The sequence below is a fragment of the Idiotropiscis lumnitzeri genome, chromosome 14 (genome assembly GCF_059441095.1).
Source record: "Idiotropiscis lumnitzeri isolate Australia: NSW breed Sydney's pygmy pipehorse chromosome 14, RoL_Ilum_1.0, whole genome shotgun sequence".
Lineage (NCBI taxonomy): Eukaryota > Metazoa > Chordata > Actinopteri > Syngnathiformes > Syngnathidae > Idiotropiscis > Idiotropiscis lumnitzeri.
The window spans coordinates 12,686,588-12,706,438 of record NC_142404.1 but is presented as its reverse complement, the minus strand read 5'-3'; the positions used below and the strand labels follow the sequence as shown (position 1 = coordinate 12,706,438).

At 40.4% G+C, this 19,851-nt stretch overlaps 1 protein-coding gene across 4 annotated transcripts; it reads left to right on the top strand.

The window, feature by feature from the left end:
• Positions 1–214: 214 nt before the first annotated feature.
• LOC148323533 (alsin-like) lies at positions 215–19,608 on the top strand. 4 transcript variants are annotated; one of them, XM_088314901.1, is made up of 41 exons: positions 215–391; positions 799–946; positions 1,742–1,902; positions 3,063–3,287; positions 3,411–3,601; positions 3,930–3,962; positions 4,049–4,222; positions 4,301–4,407; positions 4,489–4,724; positions 4,832–4,904; positions 5,355–5,512; positions 6,545–6,680; positions 6,789–6,885; positions 7,045–7,122; positions 7,362–7,589; positions 7,895–8,066; positions 8,648–8,843; positions 8,921–8,986; positions 9,238–9,397; positions 9,603–9,734; positions 10,137–10,265; positions 10,776–10,799; positions 11,519–11,589; positions 11,720–11,786; positions 11,996–12,174; positions 12,528–12,593; positions 12,672–12,770; positions 12,910–13,074; positions 13,206–13,317; positions 13,392–13,469; positions 13,593–13,729; positions 14,490–14,645; positions 14,734–14,848; positions 14,926–15,083; positions 16,195–16,293; positions 16,362–16,544; positions 16,888–16,933; positions 17,199–17,260; positions 17,346–17,495; positions 17,833–17,929; positions 18,062–19,608. In XM_088314901.1, the coding sequence occupies exons 2-41, from the start codon at positions 912–914 to the stop codon at positions 18,098–18,100; spliced, it is 4,890 nt and encodes a 1,629-aa protein (XP_088171027.1). In that variant the 5' UTR covers positions 215–391; positions 799–911; the 3' UTR covers positions 18,101–19,608. The 4 variants fall into 4 exon arrangements, with proteins under 4 accessions (XP_088171027.1, XP_088171026.1, XP_088171024.1 ...); XM_088314900.1 differs by having other exon boundaries at positions 5,352–5,512; positions 14,493–14,645; XM_088314898.1 differs by having other exon boundaries at positions 5,352–5,512.
• The last annotated feature ends 243 nt before the right edge of the window (positions 19,609–19,851 follow it).

The following is a 19,851-nucleotide window of genomic DNA, read 5'->3' as shown; positions in this document are numbered from 1 at the left end:
GTTCATCAAATAATCAAGTAGACTTGAGGACAAAATTGACGTATTTTAACTACAGATTTTTTTTTTCAATATATGTTCACCTTCATTATATGAACGAGGGTCAACGAAGTACATTTTCGGATTTTCTCAATCCCCAAAGCGAGTAATCCGCGCCTCATTTAAGTTTGACCCTAACGGGCCGCCGTAGTGAGCCTGTTGCTGTGCCCCAACCACAACATTGCTGAACTCAGCTGTCACAACTTCTCCCTTCGACTGCGATGCACTGATTGACATTTGAACAATTAACTCTACTCGCCGGATTTGACAACCACAACCACACGTGCAGCCACGCGGAGCAGTAGTTTTGTTTTCATCACACACCTTTACTAAGTTGTGCCGTGTTCACTAGTTGGTAAGTTTTGACCGAATAGTTAGCTTGGCTTTCGTAGCATTATGCTAGCCCAGTGTCGAAAATAACCACAAAACTTTAGGCTTGGTCTGTAATACAAAAGAACACTTAAGTAGACCAGTTAGCCTCGTTTAGTATATTTCCGTGTGTATTTCAGCAATCAGTTTTGCGACTGATTTAATTCTTGTAGTCCTGCGTGTCAAAAGTGAGCAATGCATAGTATTTGCACCAACATGCAGCAACTTGATGCATGTTGGAAATAGTCCCAACATGTCAGTCACGGTAGTAACTGGTTTAAAATAAATCCTACATTATCACGCATGCTATTTTATAATGGAATGCATTCTGGTCAGTTAAATGCTGTTCTGTGTGCAATTGTTTTTAAAAGATTTACTGTGTAATTCCCACAGGCAACATACAGCCGCACACTGGCTGGCTAGTATGCAGTCAAGACATGACAGAAGATTTCCACTTAAAACCAAAGACATTGCTCTAAAGATGTCTTCCTTGCACTTTGGAATGGATGAAATCTGAAGAGATGGAGAACAAAGAACAGAGGTATCTACACAATGTATTAAGAAGTCTTTCTTTCCATTCCCTTACATAGTGACATAGTAGTTAGAATGTCTGCCTCTTATTTGAGAGGTTCTGGGTTAGAATGTCAGCTCAGTGGAGTTTGCATGTTCTCCCCATGCTTGCATGGGTTTCCTTTGAGTATTCTGGCATCCTCCTACACTCTAAAAATATGCATGTTAGGTAAGGTGTGCGGACATCAAATGGTTCAGAGGTCTATGTGTAAGTGGAAACAGTTGGATGTACCCGGTCAGCTGTGATGCCCTCCAGCTCAGCCACCTTCCCAATCAGCATAAGCACTACACAAAATGGATGGATGGACAGAAAAAGTTCTGAGCGTTGACAACACTTTCGATAGGTTTTTGAGTCATGCGTAAAAATTTGGGCTGAGAATTTGAGGATTGGGGGTCATGCATCTCTCAGGCAATGTACACACAGCTGGAGACTTTTTTTTTTAATTTTTTTTATCAGGCAGCAGCTCTGTGTTCAAAGATTCATGAATGAATGTGCACATTCTTTCCGTATTTACACAGGCAAGATAATGCCGGTGTTTACAGAAGTTTGCATTTTTCTCTCCAAACACATCCAAAGCGACACTCTTTGGATCCTTTTTTTCTGCTTTTCTTTTACATAACTTCTGGGGAATCTGGTCTTCTTTCTTAACACCACTTGACTTGACTTTTCGGTGTTACATAAAAGCCCCCCCAAAAAAGACAAACACATACCCAAAGTTAATCATTTGAAAGGAGGTGTTGTTGCTGATACCAGTTCCATTTGTAGCCTTGCAGAAAAGCAGGCCGGCGCACCTCCACAGCGAGGACTTCTCCACATTTGGCAGTCAGGGGGACCGAGTGAGCCACTTAGTCCAGAAAGAGTGCTTCTGTCCCAGTGTGTTCTGCAGGTGGCTCTAGGAGAACATCACGGACTCCTGCTGGCACAATGTGAGAGAATAAGTTCCAATTCACTCATTACGTATTATTGTTTAAACTTTCTGTACAGGAGTATCTCAATAAATTCCAAGATCGTAGCAAACATGATTTCAGCATTTTTAGAACTTCGCATTAAACAACTTTCAGAAGACTAATTAATTCCTACCTCCTTTTTTTTTTTTTTTTATTAAAAAGCATTTTGATTGTTTCTTTTGTAATATTCAAATTTACGTTTTTGGGGGAACTCTTTTATAATCTTCAAAAAATACAAAAACTGAAAAGATAGACATGCTGTGTCTATTGGATCTTTATAAAAGTTGAACTTTTTGAATTGAAGTACTCAAATTTTTTCCATGATATTATAATTTATTGACATGCTCCTGTCTATGCTGTTGCCAACTTGTTTGTTGAAAGTGTAACTGTCTAGGAATGGAATGTCCGTGTAGCCTTGCTACAAAGTATTGGTACTCTTTGCCACATTTGTTTACCAACTACAGTGGGATTTCCAAGCATATTTCTATTAATGTGACAGCAGTGTAGCATTGTTTTATAATAATGTTGCTTTTGTTTATCTAGAGCAGGCGTGGGTAAACTACGGCCCGGGGACCACATGCGGCCCGTTAAACGTATTAATCCGGCCCGCCGAACTTGAAAAAAATTAAATGAATAAACCTTATTAATGTTTTATTTTCTAAATACTGTGGTTTTTCAAAGACATATATATTGTTGTAATGCTTTTGTTCACTTTCATTTAAAATTAATTTTTTTACCCCGATGAGGTGAGGTTACCAAAACACTCCATCCATCTGCTCCTGGTCCGGCCTGTCAGTCAAATTTTAGAACCCATTGTGGTCCGCCAATCAAAAAGTTTGCCCACCCCTGATCTAGAGTGTGACTTTTGCTAGCTGGTTATACAGTAAGTAACCAAACTCTGTACTTGTATTGTTTTGTTCTTCGACGTGTTCCCAATTAGAAAGACCAACAACAAGCCGCTCCATTTGTAACATGTAAATTCCATACCTAAGCTACTGTGGTCAAATCAAATGAAGAGCTGTAAAAAGACTTTTGTTAATTGCGGACACGATTCTCTTTATTACAAGTCAGTCAGTGGCCCCGTCCCACCCAAAATATTTTTTGACTAAACTCCGCCCTTATTATTGTCCCCCCTCCAGGTGGTGCCGTGTATTCTTTTGGAGAGTTACTGTGGAGGGGGCTCAGTGTTCCGCCGTCAGCTCCATTGTTGGAGGTCTCCCTGCGAGGCACGACCGTGGTTCATGTCGCTTGTGGCGGTTTTCACTGCGGAGCGTTGAGCAATCAGGGTGGCGTCTACATGTGGGGGGAGAACACTGCAGGACAATGTGGGCCAACTGAGGAGGATTCAGATTCAAATGTGACTGGTTAGTCATCTCCTCATTTTCTTGATTCGTAGGCTCATTTCCATGAAAAGATAAATCCTATTTCCTCAAGTTGTCTCGAATAGCATTTTTGAGGCTCTGTGTTTGACTGTCAGCTTGTGTTAGTTGCAGAACCGTACCCGCTGGCTGTGGTGGACAACGAGGTGGTTCCTCCCGTGACGGTTCGGATTGTGGATCTAGCCTGCGGACGGGAGCACAGTCTGGCGTTGTCAGCTCAGAATGAGTTGTGGACCTGGGGCAGTGGGTGCCAGCTTGGTCTGGTCACAAGCAACTTCCCCGTGTGGAAACCACAAAAGGTCACTTCTTGCAACACTAAATTATGGACAAAAGAAGGATTTTAGCTGATTTTCAATTCCTATGATTTTTTTTTTTAACCTTTTTTGATGCAATTGAAAATGTTCCTTTTAATGCGCATTGTTCTGCTCAATCCGATGTGCGGCACCAGAGCAGAAAACCTGCTTAAGCTTGAGGAGCCAAATGCATAAAAAAAAAAAAGGCCGTAGCAGAGATTTGAATCCAGAAACTCTTGCTTCGAGACAGACATGCTATCCACTAGGCTGCTTTGTTATTATATATGATTAATGATGACATCATTTCTGAAGTTGTTTTGTGTTTTCGGTCAAGGTGGAACACTTGGCAGGCAGGCATGTGATTCAGGTACATTCTCTTTTCCTCATATTGTCATTTAAACATTCAAAATGAACATTCTACATTTCCAGTATTGTGCTTGTCCTCTCTAACAGGTGGCTTGTGGGGCCTACCACAGCTTGGCTCTGGTCCGTTGTTTACATCTACAAAACCCAAATACTCCCAAATCACTAGAGAGGCGGCCGTCAAAGAGGGAGGAGCCTTGTGCTGCTGAAGATGCTCACTACTGTCCGCTTGGGGTGGAGTTAACGGAAAGCATGAAAGCAGAGGTTGAAACTAATGAAACACTTTCTCCCAAAATTGGACGCTTGGAGTCGTATTAAACCTTCTGTCGTTTACATTTTTAGATTTCAGCCAGAAAACGCTCCAGACAAAAGCCCCGGCTCGCTGGCGTGATGCATGACTCTCAAGCTAATCTGTCTCCCTACTCCTATAACATATCTGACAATAAAGAGTAAAGTATTTAAAAAAATGCTGTATTTGTGTTTCTTTCCATCACTTGTTTTTCACTCCTGCCTTTTATTCTGTCCCTTAGGAATATTCTTTTAGCCGGTACGGAGATTGAGCCTGACGAACACGCTGACCCTCTAACCCGGACGGACAGCTGCACTACATCGTACTCGCTGCCAGCCTTGACAGATAAAAAGAAAACTGCTTTGCCTAATGAGCTGGAGCTTCACAACCTCCTCCAGAAACTCTCCGGTCACTCATTAGAGATGCAACATAGCAGAAGGCTCGGCGATGCAGACTCGCTGAGCAGTCGCACCTCAGGTGGGTGGATAATATAGGATTGATACTATAGCATGAAATATGAGTGATCTTTTTTGGGTTGTTTGTTCTCTTTGGTTTGCTAACCTTCATTTTTTTTTTTTGTCCAGATGATAGCTATGTTTCCTCAACTCCTTCTAGTGATCTGTTACACACAAGTTGCGAAAATGACTTGACGTTTAGGTAAGACGCGAACAAAAACATTGGCCTTGGTTTAAAGTACCGGATGTCCCAAAAATGCGATGATTCAATTACGCATTAGCTCACATTTTAACAATATGTGTAAAAACTAAGCAGTTTTTTTTTTTTTGTGTGTGTGTGTGTGACACACTTTTGTCAAAATGCCCCCCGGGGATCAAGAATTTTATCATACATGTTGAAGCAGAGCCCACAGTGTGCAGGGGGGAAAGTGAGTCCAAGGCATGCTCCAGCATGTTTCGCAGGACCCGGACTACCAACCTGTGTTTTGTCACATGCACTTCAGATATTTAACTTTGGTTTAGTTTTGTTTAATTGGTTTTAAAATCAGTTTGGATATGTTGTTGATGTGCAGTTACTCAAATTATATATATATAAAAAAAAATTGAGACCGTGTATTGCACCTCATTGTAATCTTCTCTCCTACTTCAGCAGTGAGGTGGTGCGGTCCTCCTCTCTAGTCGGCTTGGAAGAATGTCCTCTGTGGAAGAAAAAAGTAATGCTGGAGCACAAGAGCTCCAGTCTCACCGACATTAACCTAAAAGGGAAAACGGGAAACAGGCGATTCTCCCTACCTGGAACGCCCACTCATGGTAAGTAATAGTAAGTAACAAGTTGGGGCAACGAGATTAACAATTAGACCAAAATAGCCAAAGTAGTTTATTAATGTTGTTGTGGTCACGATTTAGAAATGTATGTCTTATGTGGACAGAACATTCCAACACACTGTCAGAGTGAGAAAGATCTTTTTATTTTTATTTTTTTAATTTTATTTGGTTGTTTTCACTTCCTCTAGCAGGACAGTTTGCAGCAGTGTGAAGGATCAGCTGTTATAGAGAAGCCGTGTCCTCCCCATGTCTCTGCCCGCAAATTGACCGGTCAGTAGCCTCTGCAGGGTCGTGTGACTGAGCTTAGACACGAAGGTGAGGAGTTCAATCATCTGGAGTGAGTCCGAAGTACAGCTGCTGACTTGGGCGGACGTAGAACACACTGCTTGGATTATATCATTTAGCTGGCATGGAAAGAATTGTTTTCGGCATATGGTTATCGAGTTTTCAATAACAAAATATGCTTGTAAGGTGCAGGAATGAATGTTGTCCGATTGGGGTTCCGTCCTTGCGATTATATCTGTAACTTTGAGCGTGTGTGGATTTTAAAGGTGCGGTCTAGCCTGGTGAGTGACATGGGTGTCGGCGAATTATAAGTGTGGAGTCGGCTGTTATGAGCTCAGGTTCGCTGGCCGATGACTGCCAGTCTGCGTATTGTTAAGTGCAGGCATCCGTTGTGGCCATGGCAACTCGTGTGAGACTTTACTTATGTGTTTATTTTGTTACCGTTTCTTCAGTAAAGACACTTGGAAGTGAAATTTTGATGTTATAGCGGTGTTAGGGAGGCTGTTGTGATCCATTGCTGCAGATTTTTGTTCACTTGGCTCACAGCCTTCACGCCCATTCATTAACTTTACAGAGTTGTGCGCGAGTCAGCAGTAACATGTGGAAAAATGTGAAGCATTGAGGCAGCGATTTTGCTTTGACTTTTTTTTTTTGTAAGAAAATTGAGCAATCATTTCAGCCACAATAGCTTTTTATTCTGCATGGACTCGCATTCTTTTTTTTTTCCCTTAGCAACCCCAAGGCGACAACATTGTGGAAGCAAGCCATCCTCTTTTTCAGAGGATGAGATTCCGACCTTGGAGACGGAGGTGTGGAGCTGGGGCAGAGGGTCGGAGGGGCAACTGGGCCATGGAGATCAACTGGCCAGGTTTGAGTATTTGCACCGTTCAGAGTTGTGTCCAACACATAACCTTTTTCAAAAATAGCAATTCTCTTCGTGATGTGTTCATTTAACATTTTGTGTGTGTGTTCCCAGGCTCCAGCCTCTTTGTATTAAGTGTTTGACAGGCGAGGAAGTGATCAAAGTCGCCGCAGGCTCACACCATTCACTGGCTCTCACCGCTCAGTGCCAGGTACCGTATCTGTCACACTCAGAGGCTTAACTTTCTCGTGACCCCCAAACCTTAACCTTTGCTGTCACAACTTCTTCTTTTTCCGCCCCTTCTCGCAAAAAATGGTATAAAAAAAATAAAAATAAATCTTGAACATTCGAGACTCTTGTTTCTTTTCAGGTCTTCTCATGGGGCAGCAACATGTGCGGGCAACTCGGTCACGTCAACAGTCCTGTTACTGTCCCACAACAGACTAAGGTATAATAAACAAATATTTTTGATTTTAGAAGTCATGTTTGAAAGAATTTCTAAATCCTGTTCTACTGCTTATACCGCCATATTCATGTGTTTTCATTCATGTGCAGTTATATACACCTGATTTATTTATTTTTTTTGTCACAAGGGTAGACAACAGCTATCCGAATTATGGCTTGAACATTGAAGATATTAAATTTGCGCTTTTCTCAACTTCTTCACTCTTTGCTTTTGCTCCGTAGCTGTCCGATGGTCTTCGGGCTTGGGATGTGTCGGCGGGCCAGAGCCACTCCCTCTTCTTGGCTGACGGAGACGGCGACCAGCCCGCGCTGTTGTACTGCGGGCAGCAGCAAGAGCCGAGGTCGAAGCACAGCGAGACATCCTGCCCCAGGGCCAAGTCATGCCAGCGGTCACCAAACAGGGCTGAAAGTTACACAGTCAAACCTACCTTGATGCCTTTTTGCACGGAGGTGTGTGGGCCCAGAGAAACGTGTTGACTTGCAATGTGTGGTTGTTGGCAGGAATGTGGACTTTCTTGGCAGTCTTTGGTTCTTTGCCTGTGGGAGAAGTCTAAAGATGGCTTGTGATTTACAGTTTTGAAAAAAAAAAAAAAGGCTTTTTCAAAGCGCGCATGACTTTAATGCAACTTTGTCCACGTTTACACCGGCATGTAACATTCATGTTATTTTTCTTTTTGCAAATCCGAGAAATGAATTCTCCTGCATAAACTTAATGTTAAGCCATTCTTGTCTTGTGAACATGTCTGTGTGCATAGATGGGTTACATCAGCAGCGTGTGCAGTGGTGGTCACAAGTGCGCTCTGCTGGCTGACCACAACATCCCGGGTCTTATCTTGGCCGCCCACGAGCTGGCTTCCATTGAGAGGAAATTTTACTGCTGGTTAAGCAGTGTCAGGAAGCTACTTCTTATGCCCATTTTAAACAAAGGTGAGTGACCTTTATGTTTGGTGTCCACTTCACGCATCTTCAGGTCAGATGGCCAATGTCTGGTGGAAAGGAAGATTTTTGAGATTATAAATGAAAGATTATTTAACAGGCCGAATGTGACTAGTCTGGAAATATTACTTTTAATTGCTTCTATATAAATAGTTGAGTCTCCATGGCGTAACTGCCCACCCATTAAGAGACATGAAACTATGATAATCTTCTGAATGTGTCTGTGAGCAAGTCGTTCTGCACTTTTGCTCTGCTATATGACTAATTGACAGAATAACTGCACAATCACCAAGTTTCTCCACACCTTACATGAACAGCTAAGCTTGGATATGATCCAGATCCACTTTAAAGTGACTACACTGTTTGAAACACAATTATGCAGAGGCACCATCATGTAAAAAAAAAATAAAAAAAAACACAATGAAAAATAAGCCAAAGATGAATTATTTAAAAAAAAAAAAAAATTCCACCTTACCTAAAATATGCACAAATCAAATTATTTTAAATATTTTTTTATTTTTAAATGGAATTAAATATAACAACTGAGCAGTTCTTGTTTTTGTCCCCCACAGAGAAGGCGCGCCCATCCCTCGGTGAGCCCTGCAACCCTCTCTTCCTCTCCCTTTATAAAACTTTCCTTCGCCTGAGCGTCCTCATCGGACAACACTCGACGTCACTCACCCATTTCCTGCACAACGTGCCACGTCAAGATGTCTCGTCCCTTCTCCTGCTCACACATGTTCGGCACTTCCTTGATACCTATTCTGAGTAAGGTGTAATTCCAGATGTTAATTACATTGTGGAGTTTATTTGGCTGTACACTTATATTCTCTGTTTCCTTGTAGGTATTGCAGCGCTGTAGGGGACTTCCAGGTCATGGGTGGATTTCAGTTGCTTCATAAACTCTCACTGTAATTTTCATTATTTGATTACGATAAGGATGTCAGACTCATTTTCATACATAGGAAGGATTGCATTTCATTCGTTCTGTGTGTTTGATCAATGTTGTAAGTATTGTATACATTGATTATCATATATCGATATCAGAACTTTAGAATTCTGACACCTCTTGATGATAATATATATATATTTAACCATAACACAGACTTGTTTATAAATCACAGCAATAGATTCTCCATGTCTCTGTGTGTATGTCGTCCAGTGATTGTTTAGGTTCGAAGCAGAACAAACTTGCTCAACTTTCTGATCTGGACCCATCAGTAAGTGGCGATGCCGATTTGGGTTCCTTGTTGTACTGGCCTTTGCAGCAGCTCCAGCAGTACAGTCGGGTCCTGCTCCAACTGGACTCCTGCTATGACGTGGTGAGGCTGACGCTCTCCAATTTGATGTCACGATTACAAAAAAAAAGACTTAAATCAAGTTAGGTGTGGTAATGTCAGTGTACTACATCTGTTCTGGAATCACACGATTACGATCAGAATCACTCTTTATGGTGCACATTTTGACATGTAAGCCGCTACCAAATGGGTGGTTGTGATGAACCGGCGCCTCTTTATCGCCCCCTAGCTTACAACAGAGCATCAGTCCCTCCATCACAGCGGCATGCAGTGCGAAAATCTCTCTGCGACGCTACTGAGGAGAAAAAAGGAGGCTGAAGCCACTTTGCTCTTCTGGAAGACTCACTCGGGGAAAAACACTGTGAGTGCAACCTGCCACTTATTGTGACCTCCTACAATTTGTCATTTTGAAAGCAATTGTGCTATAAAACGCTTAATAATTTCATATAGTTCATGGTCACCTGCACAAGATATTGGTAAATTCTGACAAGTTAATTAGTTGCGATAATGATGATCAATTTTGATTGACACTGTGAGAAAAGTGTGAATCAATTTCGTGGGCTTCCTTTACACAAGCAGTCTTAAAAGGGTGCGCCTGTCAACATGTGTCAACCAATTTTAGTGCGATTAACGTTACTCAAATTGAATGAACACACATGCTTAAGAGAGGAACAATGGCGACGACAAAGTGAGCTAAAAAAATCTTTCAAGAGCAACATGCAGCAGAGCACAAGGACACATGATTTGACTGCGTGTCTTTCAGGAGGGTCTGCGTCTCCCACAACGTCGCGTGTTATGCGAAAGCAGCAACAGAAGTTTGACTCTGCAGGGCGCTGGGCGCTTCTCCAACCACTGGTTCATACTTTTCAACGACGCGCTGGTTCACATACAGGTATACACAAGTGACCTACTGTACTTTATTAAGTCTGTGGCGTACTGACAAAACACCCTGCGGACTGAAATGTATCCTGAAATAAACTGCACGTACCTGCACTGTTCTAATTTCACAAAGGTGGGTTGCATGCCAACCATTCGGAGAAGTTAGTTCCGAGTATGCATGAGAAGTTAACAGTGGTTCTCGCTGTGTGTATAGTTGAAATAATAATTGCCGAAGGACAATTCGGTTGTATTTAACTTTAATTTATTTTGATTTAATCTGTAGAAGCTGTTTATTTATTTATTTATTTATTTTTTTTTAATTATGGTACAATTTGTATTCCCCTAAATTGTAATGCAGAATGAAACCTGTCTCGTTTTTGATGAACACGCGGGGGCCCTTGGTATGACTATTTCTTGAGCTACAAGCGTACATCACAACTTCGATTGTTTGTTTTGTCTCGGTCACACATAATTAATGAATGCAATCCAATGCATCCGCTCCGTTGTCTTTTCACCCACTCAGCGCGCCGCTCCTCCTAAGAGCCTCGTAAGTATTATGTGATCGCAGTTCATCAAGCTCCGTGCTACAGCAGCATGGGTGGGCTGCTCTGTGCGCAGTACTCACACCTTTCAAACTCTCACCGGACGGGGGGGTCGTTCATCTTAAAACAGGACTGTATGGAATGTTCAGTGGTCTTGATTGAAACGGTCAAAGCAGTATTATTGACATTCATTTTTTAATTGTGGTTGCGGTGGCTTAGAAATTGGCTGCAGGTTACTGTAAGATCCCCCACATGAGAGGGCAAAGGCATTTTGGGAAGCAACTCTTTTAAATTGTGAATCTAATGAAGTTTATGATGCGTGTATCTGATTTTGTATTCAGGCAAACTATTTGGATTTGGTTTGTGATGAAGCAAATTGTTCGTCTGTCTGTAAAGCTGAATTCACATTTAACATTTCATACGTCCTGGATTGAGATTTATTTGGTGCATGACACTCAGGTGACAAAGCCTGCTGTGTGCGTATTAGAGGTGACCAAAAAAAAAAAAAGTTTTGGGCCCAAATCTTGTCAAGCTCTTAAACTCACCGCTGCAGTGTGGCTGGCAAACTTTTACTCATTAGACCTTCCCTTGTCTTGTGGATTTCTCCCTGTCCTTTTTTTTTTTTTACTTTGATATGAGCGTGATATTTTGTGTTCCAAAAATCCCAAAAGAAGTACAACAAGGAAAGAAAATGTGCAAAAATAACCCCTATGTCTCTTTCCAGTTCTCCACTCATCGTGTTTACCCGGTGAACCTTTTATGGGTAAAACCGCTTCCTGAAAACGACAGTGGATGGTCAGTTTGTGTTTTTTTTTTCCCGTTTTCATAGCCAATCGATCACCCATAATGAGCAGCATGAATTCATTTCAAACTACATAGTTCATATAAAACAAACGCTAAAATGTTCTATTCGATGTGTCTCCAGCTATGCCATCAAAATGTCATGTCCAGAAGAGACCTTCATCCTGGTGGCCTCAACGCCTCAAGAGAAGGTATGCATTGTGTTTCAAAACGATGAATCCTGTCGCACGTTTGCAAATCGAGTTGTATATATTTGAGTCCATTCATGCTAAAGCTCGCCGTAGAAAGTCTCATTCACTCCCAAGCACGGTTAAAAATAAACCTTTGTCTCATGACTATATGTCACTCAACAAGTTTTCTTTTTTTTATTTTTTGGGTTGTTTTTGCACTCACCGTGAAGAACAAGTGGCTGCAGTTTCTTAATCAAGAGGTGGACCGGGTGCTGAGTGGTGGAGGTCAAGGTTCATCGCCAGGAATAACAGCAATGTCCCGCACGGCCTCCTATACGTTCACGGGAGAAGGACGATTCAAGGATGCTCAGTATACCGGGAGCTGGATGGCTGGACGAGTTCATGGCAGGTCAGAGTCGATTCTGACGGTATGATAACTGTGAACAAAAATATTGTTGTATCACAGAATTAAAATGATAGCTCATTCTTTTTTTTTTTCTGATATATTTTTGGGTAAATACTATTTTTTTTTTGCAATTCAACAGAATCTATTTTATTTTTAAACGAAACAAGAATAGTTGGGTCATTAAGAATCGTTTACCATGTAATTCACTTTGTCCCACCACCGCTGATCTATTTTTAGAACAGACCTGTGCGCTACTGTCACCTACACGTTTTAGTTTTTTTCTATAGGACAGAAGCTGACCTCCCTCCATGCCCCTTCCTTTCTTGTCATGACATTTTTTAAATGTGCATTCACAGAGGAACAATGAGATGGCAGGACGGGCGTACCTACACTGGGAACTTTAAAAATGGACTCGAGGATGGGTAAGCACATTCCTAGTGTTGAACTATTGTGAAATGGATCTGTCGGTTTCTCTAATAAGCCGCCATTTGTCTCGCCAGCTATGGCGAGTGCATGATTCCTGACAAGCTGCTGAATAAAGCGGGCTGCTATCAGGGACACTGGCGAGATGGCAAGATACACGGATTTGGCATCTACAGGTCAGTTTACGGCAATACGGCGCTTTTTTTTAATTGCTTTTTTGCAGCAAAAAATAAATAAAAAAATAAAAATGCATGATTTGTGTTGTGGCTTGTCAAGTTTTTTTTCTATTGGATTTTGATTTCATTTTTTTTGAAGGTATGCTACCGGCGAGGTATACGAGGGCTGCTTCAATGATGGCCAGCGCCACGGCTACGGCATGCTACGCTCAGGAAAAATGGACAAGACTTGGTCAGGCGTGTTCATTGGCCAGTGGGTCTGTGACAAGAGGACTGGATATGGCGTCTATGACGACATCACCAGGTCAGATGTGAAGCGTCACCATGCTGGTTTTCCGACGCGGCAAAAGAAACCATGAATCCCTCTTGCTGTTGTTGTCTTCATGTCAACATTTAATCAGCGGCCTCATTCGGCTTACTCGATTTTTCTTCTAGGGGTGAGAAGTACATGGGAATGTGGCTCGACGACGAGAGGCACGGGAGTGCCGTGGTTGTGACTCAGTACGGTGTGTACTTTGAAGGGAACTTCAGGGAAAACAAGATGAGCGTGAGTGTCCGATCGGACTCCCCTTACTCTCACAAATGCGTCGTTTTGATGATGCAACTTGAATGTTTTCTCAGGGTCCCGGTTTGCTGGTATCTGATGATGACACGGCTTTCCATGGGGATTTTTCTGAAGACTGGACTGCCAACGGAAAGGTAGAAGACATCGCTTTCCTTTGTCAAATGCTTGCACTGCTTTGGTGGTATTTTTGCCAGGTGCTTGTAAATTATTCCAGACGTGCGACTGCAATTCAATCATCTTCGTTCTCTTTCTCTCAGGGTGTTTTGTCCCTTGCAAATGGTGACAGTTTCGAAGGTCACTTCAGTGGCGAGTGGGGCGCAGGTCTGAAAGTGGACGGGATTTATACCAAACTAGGCCCTGATGAGATTGAAGACAAGGACAGAAATAACTTGGTGTGAGTGTTTTGTCAGTATTTTATTAAATTCGATGAACGACGTCTCAGCCAATCACTCTCATCTTTCCCCATTCAAATGAACAGAAGTGCCATTCATTTATTCCGACCTCCCAAAACAATTTTTTTTTCCAAAAGGAAGAAATAACAATCTACAATGTTGTTCTTTATATATGAACAAACAATTATATTTATAACAATATATAACAAATTAAATGTAAATATTTTTTCTCAATTTCCGTAATTGCTCAGCAAACCGCAGTAATATTAGTACTTTGCAGAGGATAAAGAATATAAGACTGTGAGTGTTGTTGTATTATTTCAAAAAAAGTTATAAAACCGTTCTTCTCAGCACAAAGCTAAACCGATTGAAACTGAAGCTATGCGGTTGTTTTAAATACACACGCAATTCCTTTTGTCTGATGTTTCGTTTAACAGTAAACTTCAAGAAGAAACGGCTTGAACTTTTTTTTTTCCTTTTATAATTTGTCAAACTGCTGCTTGTTGTGAAGTCACTTGCGCTACGTTCACTGCCGCCATCAACCTCTTGCATCTTGAATCTATGTGCGCAAGTCAAAGAAAAAAAATAAATTGACCAAACCATGACTTGGCGACTTGTATTACAAAAACTCTTCTACACAATGAAAAATAACGAGGAATCAAAGACCAACCGCTAAGTAGATTTTAATGTTTGCTTATTTAAGTATTATACTTAGAAAAGTACTGTATGGTGAGTTTTTTTTCGTCTTGCGTCTATGTGAAGCAGGTTGGGCCAGTACGTGGTAGCCGCCGACGAGAGGTGGGTGTGTGTTTTTGACGAATGCTGGAGGCGACTGGGCTGTGACGTTGCCGGCAGAGGAGAAGGGACGACAGCTTGGGAGAACATTGCTGTTTCTATTTCAAGTGCACGTCGATATAGGTTGATACAAAATATATACACACACACACACAGCTTTATGTTTTATCAACTTAAATTTTTCATTCTATTTCTGTGTTCTTGTGTGCAGCCCGGACCTCAGCAGGACTCAGAGCAAAGTGCTGGAGTGTTTGGAGTGTATCCCTCACCACGCGGATGCAGTCACCACCACAAATTACGACAACATCCGAAAATACCTCACTAAGGTGTTTTAATTGTACGACCGGCGTGCTCGCACGAGTGTGTGTGTGCTCCTTTTTAGAGCCCTTTATGTACATTCTAGGCATGTGAGACCCCTTTCCATCCTCTGGGGTGGCTGGTTGAGACGCTGGTGACCGTCTACAGGATGACTTACCTGGGTGTGGAGTCAAACCACAGGCTGCTCAGGGAGGCTGTGAAGGAGGTGCAAGCCTACATCAAACACCTTTACTCCATTGTTAGGTAACTCCATAACTTGTTTTTAAAATGATAAATTCAACAAGAATCTTGAATGGAACTGTTTTCCCCACTGTCAGTGCAAGCCTAGCTGCTGCGGTGCATTATGGGAGTTTTAGTATATGTTGTATTTTTATGCCTGATCTGAAAGGTTGAAGCCACATTTTTCTATTCTAAAGCTTTTTTTTGCGGTTTTATGGGTCTAGACACAGTGATGTTTTTTTTTTCTTCATTTTCAGTTTATAAAACAGCCGTGGTTCTCAAAGTGTGGTACGCGGGCTCCCTCTAGTGGTAGGCAATATAGATTGTGAATTTACTGTTGAAGTGCTAAGCTTGTTTTCACAATTTACATTTGTATTTAATATTTTAGAATGTTTTTTTCCCCAAACATTTGTTGAGGCAGATATTTTTTTTAGTTAACTCGTCTAATAAATTTGAGTTGAATCCTTACATGGACTGTAAATGCAGGTTTTTTTTTTTTCATTTTCACATAATTAGGACCAGTTTAATGTTCAAACTGTGTGTAAACTAACAGTGGCTTGCAGTAATATTGAATGTAATATTTAAATGATGACCCTGAAGTACAAAAACAAAATAAACACAAGATGTCAAAAACAAAACACAAAAATTTAAACAAAACAAAAAGGTTTGTCACAACAGCAAATAAAAAAAACACAAATGCAAAAACAAAGGATAACATCAAATTAAAAAAAAATACAAAAACATTTTGTTTTGTTCAGTAATTTATTTTTGTATTTTTTTAATTACTGTTTATTTAGTTCTTTTGTTTTGGTGTTTCTTTAATTTGCTGCTGTGTTTAGCTTTTTAGTTTTGTGTTTCTTGATTTTATGTTGTGTTTAATTATTTATTGTGTTTTGCACTTTTGCCACCGAGGTATTTTTTGGACTAAAACGTCCCTTATTTTTAATTAACATTTGGAAATAATACTCTATTGTACTTTAGTCTTGCTCATAAGGGTGGTACAACAGTTTTGAGTCCCGAACAAATTGATGTACTTTATTTCCTACGAGCGTCGCACAACAGATTGGGAGGCTCCACTGAACATAATTAGTAGTCGTAGCTTATTTGTAATCGTCACTCTACTTTTGCATTTCAGGTTCCTGTTTCCTGGCTTACCAGATGATGGCAGCGTCCTCCCGGACACTCCCGTTTCTCCGTGTAGAATCAGATACAGCTCATATTCCGAAGAGCCGAGGTGGGTGTTCACGATGCCCGTCAATGCAGCAACATTTGCCTCCATGACTCCTGCTTCTCCTCCCTCAGCTTTGTCTCTGTCGTGAGCTGCTCCACTCTGCTCCTCCCATTGCTGCTCCCGCAACTCTACCAACCTCTCTTCATGTTGTACTGCCTCCACGACGAACAGCAGGAAGCGCAGTACTGGGAGCGCATCATCCGACTCAACAAGCAGCCCGATCAGTCCTTACTCAGCTTCCTGGGCGTTCAGCCGTGAGTGTTCAACGTCACACGTCGTATAAACTTGTGAACCTCAATAATGCAAATATTGACTAAAAGAGAACTCTGTTGTGGTGTAAAATTTCACTGTGTTGTACCGACAACTTTTTTTTTTTTCTTTTTTTTGTTGCTTCATTTACAAAGAGATTGCTGACAAACTTAAAAATTGAAGAATGGTTAAAAGATAAAGTAAAGAGCTTCCAGAATCAAAATGAAACATGAAACGGCCACAATAATACAAATATACCTAAATTGGGGTATACTTTTGTTCCAGTTCTTTTATTGGCTCTCATAAATATGTACACAGCATGATTAGCTTTCTCTTAATAACTTACAGAAAGTTCTGGCCAAAGTGGATGTCTGTTCTTGGGGAGAAAAAAGAGGTGAGTTATTTGCCATGGATTGATTGTAATCCCCTCTGATATTCAGTCGTAAAGGAGACATGATTTCAATTCCTGATTGTCTTTCTAACATGCATTTGTCTTTCTGAAATTGGGTACACAAACTATTCAACTAAATTGTTCAACAAATAAACTTCACTTGAGGCTCATAAATAGTAGTTGTTCTGTAACCTATTTTAGAAAATGCAGAGCTTTGCCCTCTTTAAATTGCATCTCCTTTGCGCCCTCTGATTCTGCTCGCGGACAGATTGTATCGAGCAGTAAAGACGTCAGCTTTGGCAGCGCGGTCGAGACACTCCAGCAAATCAGGTAGCTTTTATTTGATCCTTAAACGGCGCAAATGTTCACGTGAATTGATGTTAACTGGAACTTTATGACCCCGGCACGCTCGCAGCACCACGTTCACCCCATCGGATAAACTCCTGGTCATCCAGAATACTTTTGAGGAGTTGACGCAGGAAATCAAACCCATGCAGGACGGTGATTTCTTGTGGTGCATGGACGACCTGCTTCCTCTCTTCCTCTACATTGTGCTCAGGGCGAGGTACACACGCACACGCACACACACTGAGCGCTGATGCACTGTCAACCGTTTATGGAATGGGATCAAAAACACCATTTTTTTTTTTTATGTTTGTATTTGTATGAAAAAATTTGCACTCAACAGTATTGCACAAAAAAAAAACAGACTGTATAACATTTGTTCTCCAATTCTCTCCTCGTTTCTTAAAGAACTGTTTGGAAGTTGAAAAGTTTTGGTACCTGTATCGACACGAGGCACCACAGTCCGGCTCTATTTTTTTTTCTTTCTTAGAAACATGTAACAAAGTGATCATTTCGGTTTATTTCAATGTGACGAATTTCTGTCTACTGTTGTTTAGAATCCGAAACCTGGGAGCTGAAGTGAGTCTGATAGAAGACTTGATGGATCCCAACGTTCAGCACGGAGAGCTGGGACTGATGTTCACCACCTTGAAAGTAAGCAAGATCCCACTTCCTTATGTTCTACTGGTCTGGAGATAACGCATGCAAATTAAAAAAAAAAAGATTTTTTTTTTTTTTTTACAATAAGTAAGACAAAATATAATTTGACATGGCTGTGTGTGGCAGGCCTGCTACATGCAGATCCAACTGGAATCAACGATGTAGCAGTGAGCAGGGTGTACTCGACCTCCAGTTCAAGCTACCAGTCAGTCCTTTCTTCTCGTACTGCTAACAAGTATGTTTCCACATTTCTCACTGGACTTTTTCGACTTAAATTCATTTTTAAAATAATGAGAGCTTATTGTGGCTTTTGTTTAAACACACGCACACAAACGCCTCAGGGATTTCAAATACAGAGAGTACATATTCTTTATTGTACGCGTTTTTTTTTTAGGAATGGGAGACACACAAAAACTACTACTGACTATTTGCTTTGTGTGCATGTTGTAGCAGTCCAGATTTTTTTAAGCATTTCACTGGTTGCAAGCTGGATGTCAATTTCTACTCTACCCATAAGTATTTCGCGAAATACAATATTGACGCTGTTGGGCGGAATCCTCACGTCTCCGTGTTACTACTTTTGAGAAATTGGAAAAAAACAGTTTTGATTGGTTAATAAAAACAACAGACAACATGGAGACGGACAACATTTGACTGTATTTGGAGGTATGAAGGTGACATTACGGTGCATCTCAATAAATTACAATATTGTAGAATTTTTTTTTTTTCAGTAGTTCATTTCAAAAATGAAAATGTTATTATATCGCTAAATTAAACACAAAAAATTGAGAATATTTTCCTGCATCATTTCTGTGTAAAAATATATTTTTGTGTAATATTGTCATTCCTCGAACTGGTAAATCTTTGAGTATCACTTTCACTACTGAAATAAATTGTCCACAGTATTCAAATTTATTGAGATGCTTACTTGGGGGGGGGAAAGCAGCGCATAAAGTGACATGTGTTTAAAAAGGGAAATCTATCCAACTGTATAATTGTTTTTTTTTTCATCTTTTAATTATTTATAATTCTATTAACTGCCGGTTGAACATGTTTCATGCAATTCAATTTTGTTTTTCGTTGTGTGTAGCCTTTGTGTATTTCATCAACTACTTCTGCGCTTTTGCAAATGAACAAAATCTAGCACTTTTCTATTTCACTGTATGCAATTACAACTGTTTGTCATCAAGTATTTTTACCTGTGTAGAACTTGAGTGAATTTGAGTTCTGCTTACATTGTATCTTTAGCTTTGTGCACTTATTCATTTTTCAAACACACAAAATGCATTCCAGGGATCATCAGGAATTCTGATGTCAATGTACTTGAGTGCCGTAATGAATGCACTGTCATCTATCACACCTTTCACACTCACACCTACAATTGAAAAAAGTTCTCTGCACATTTCAAATGTATTAGACTGAATTCATCTGTTTGATTATTTTTAGATCATTATCATAGAAAATGTAGTAAACAAGAGGACAATTGATTGTCAAAAGAGAAATAAAACATTTGTGTTTGTCTAAAAATATGTCCTAAATTAAAAAAAAAGGAATAGGATTTATTGTATACTTAAGATGATTATTTTTGTAACAGCAGATTTAACAATGTATTTGTCATATTTCTAAAGCACACTAACACTTTTAACATATCAAATTAAATGAATCATGTGATATTTGCTTTGTCTATTTTTTTGAGTAATTATTCTTAACATGTATTTTATTTTATTCAATTTTGGAGGGGAGGTTGTTCAAAACTGAATGTGTTGCAGCAGTTCAATTCCAAAAGTGAAGTATTAATTCTATATTACAAAAGACAATGATTTTTAATATCGAAATTAGACCATGTAGATATTTACAATAGTCTTGTAGTATGAGTACCACTAGTAGCACACAAAAGAATTATTGCATTGAAGGTT

What these genes read in the sequence shown, in the direction of transcription:
- LOC148323533 (XM_088314898.1), top strand. Translation starts at nt 912, where the DNA reads ATGAAATCTGAAGAGATGGAGAACAAAGAACAGAG. An exon ending in TTCCTTGATACCTATTCTGA is followed by an intron (nt 8,844 to 8,920) that starts GTAAGGTGTAAT and finishes GTTTCCTTGTAG; the next exon opens with GTATTGCAGCGCTGTAGGGG. An exon ending in TTCTTGGGGAGAAAAAAGAG is followed by an intron (nt 16,934 to 17,198) that starts GTGAGTTATTTG and finishes GCTCGCGGACAG; the next exon opens with ATTGTATCGAGCAGTAAAGA.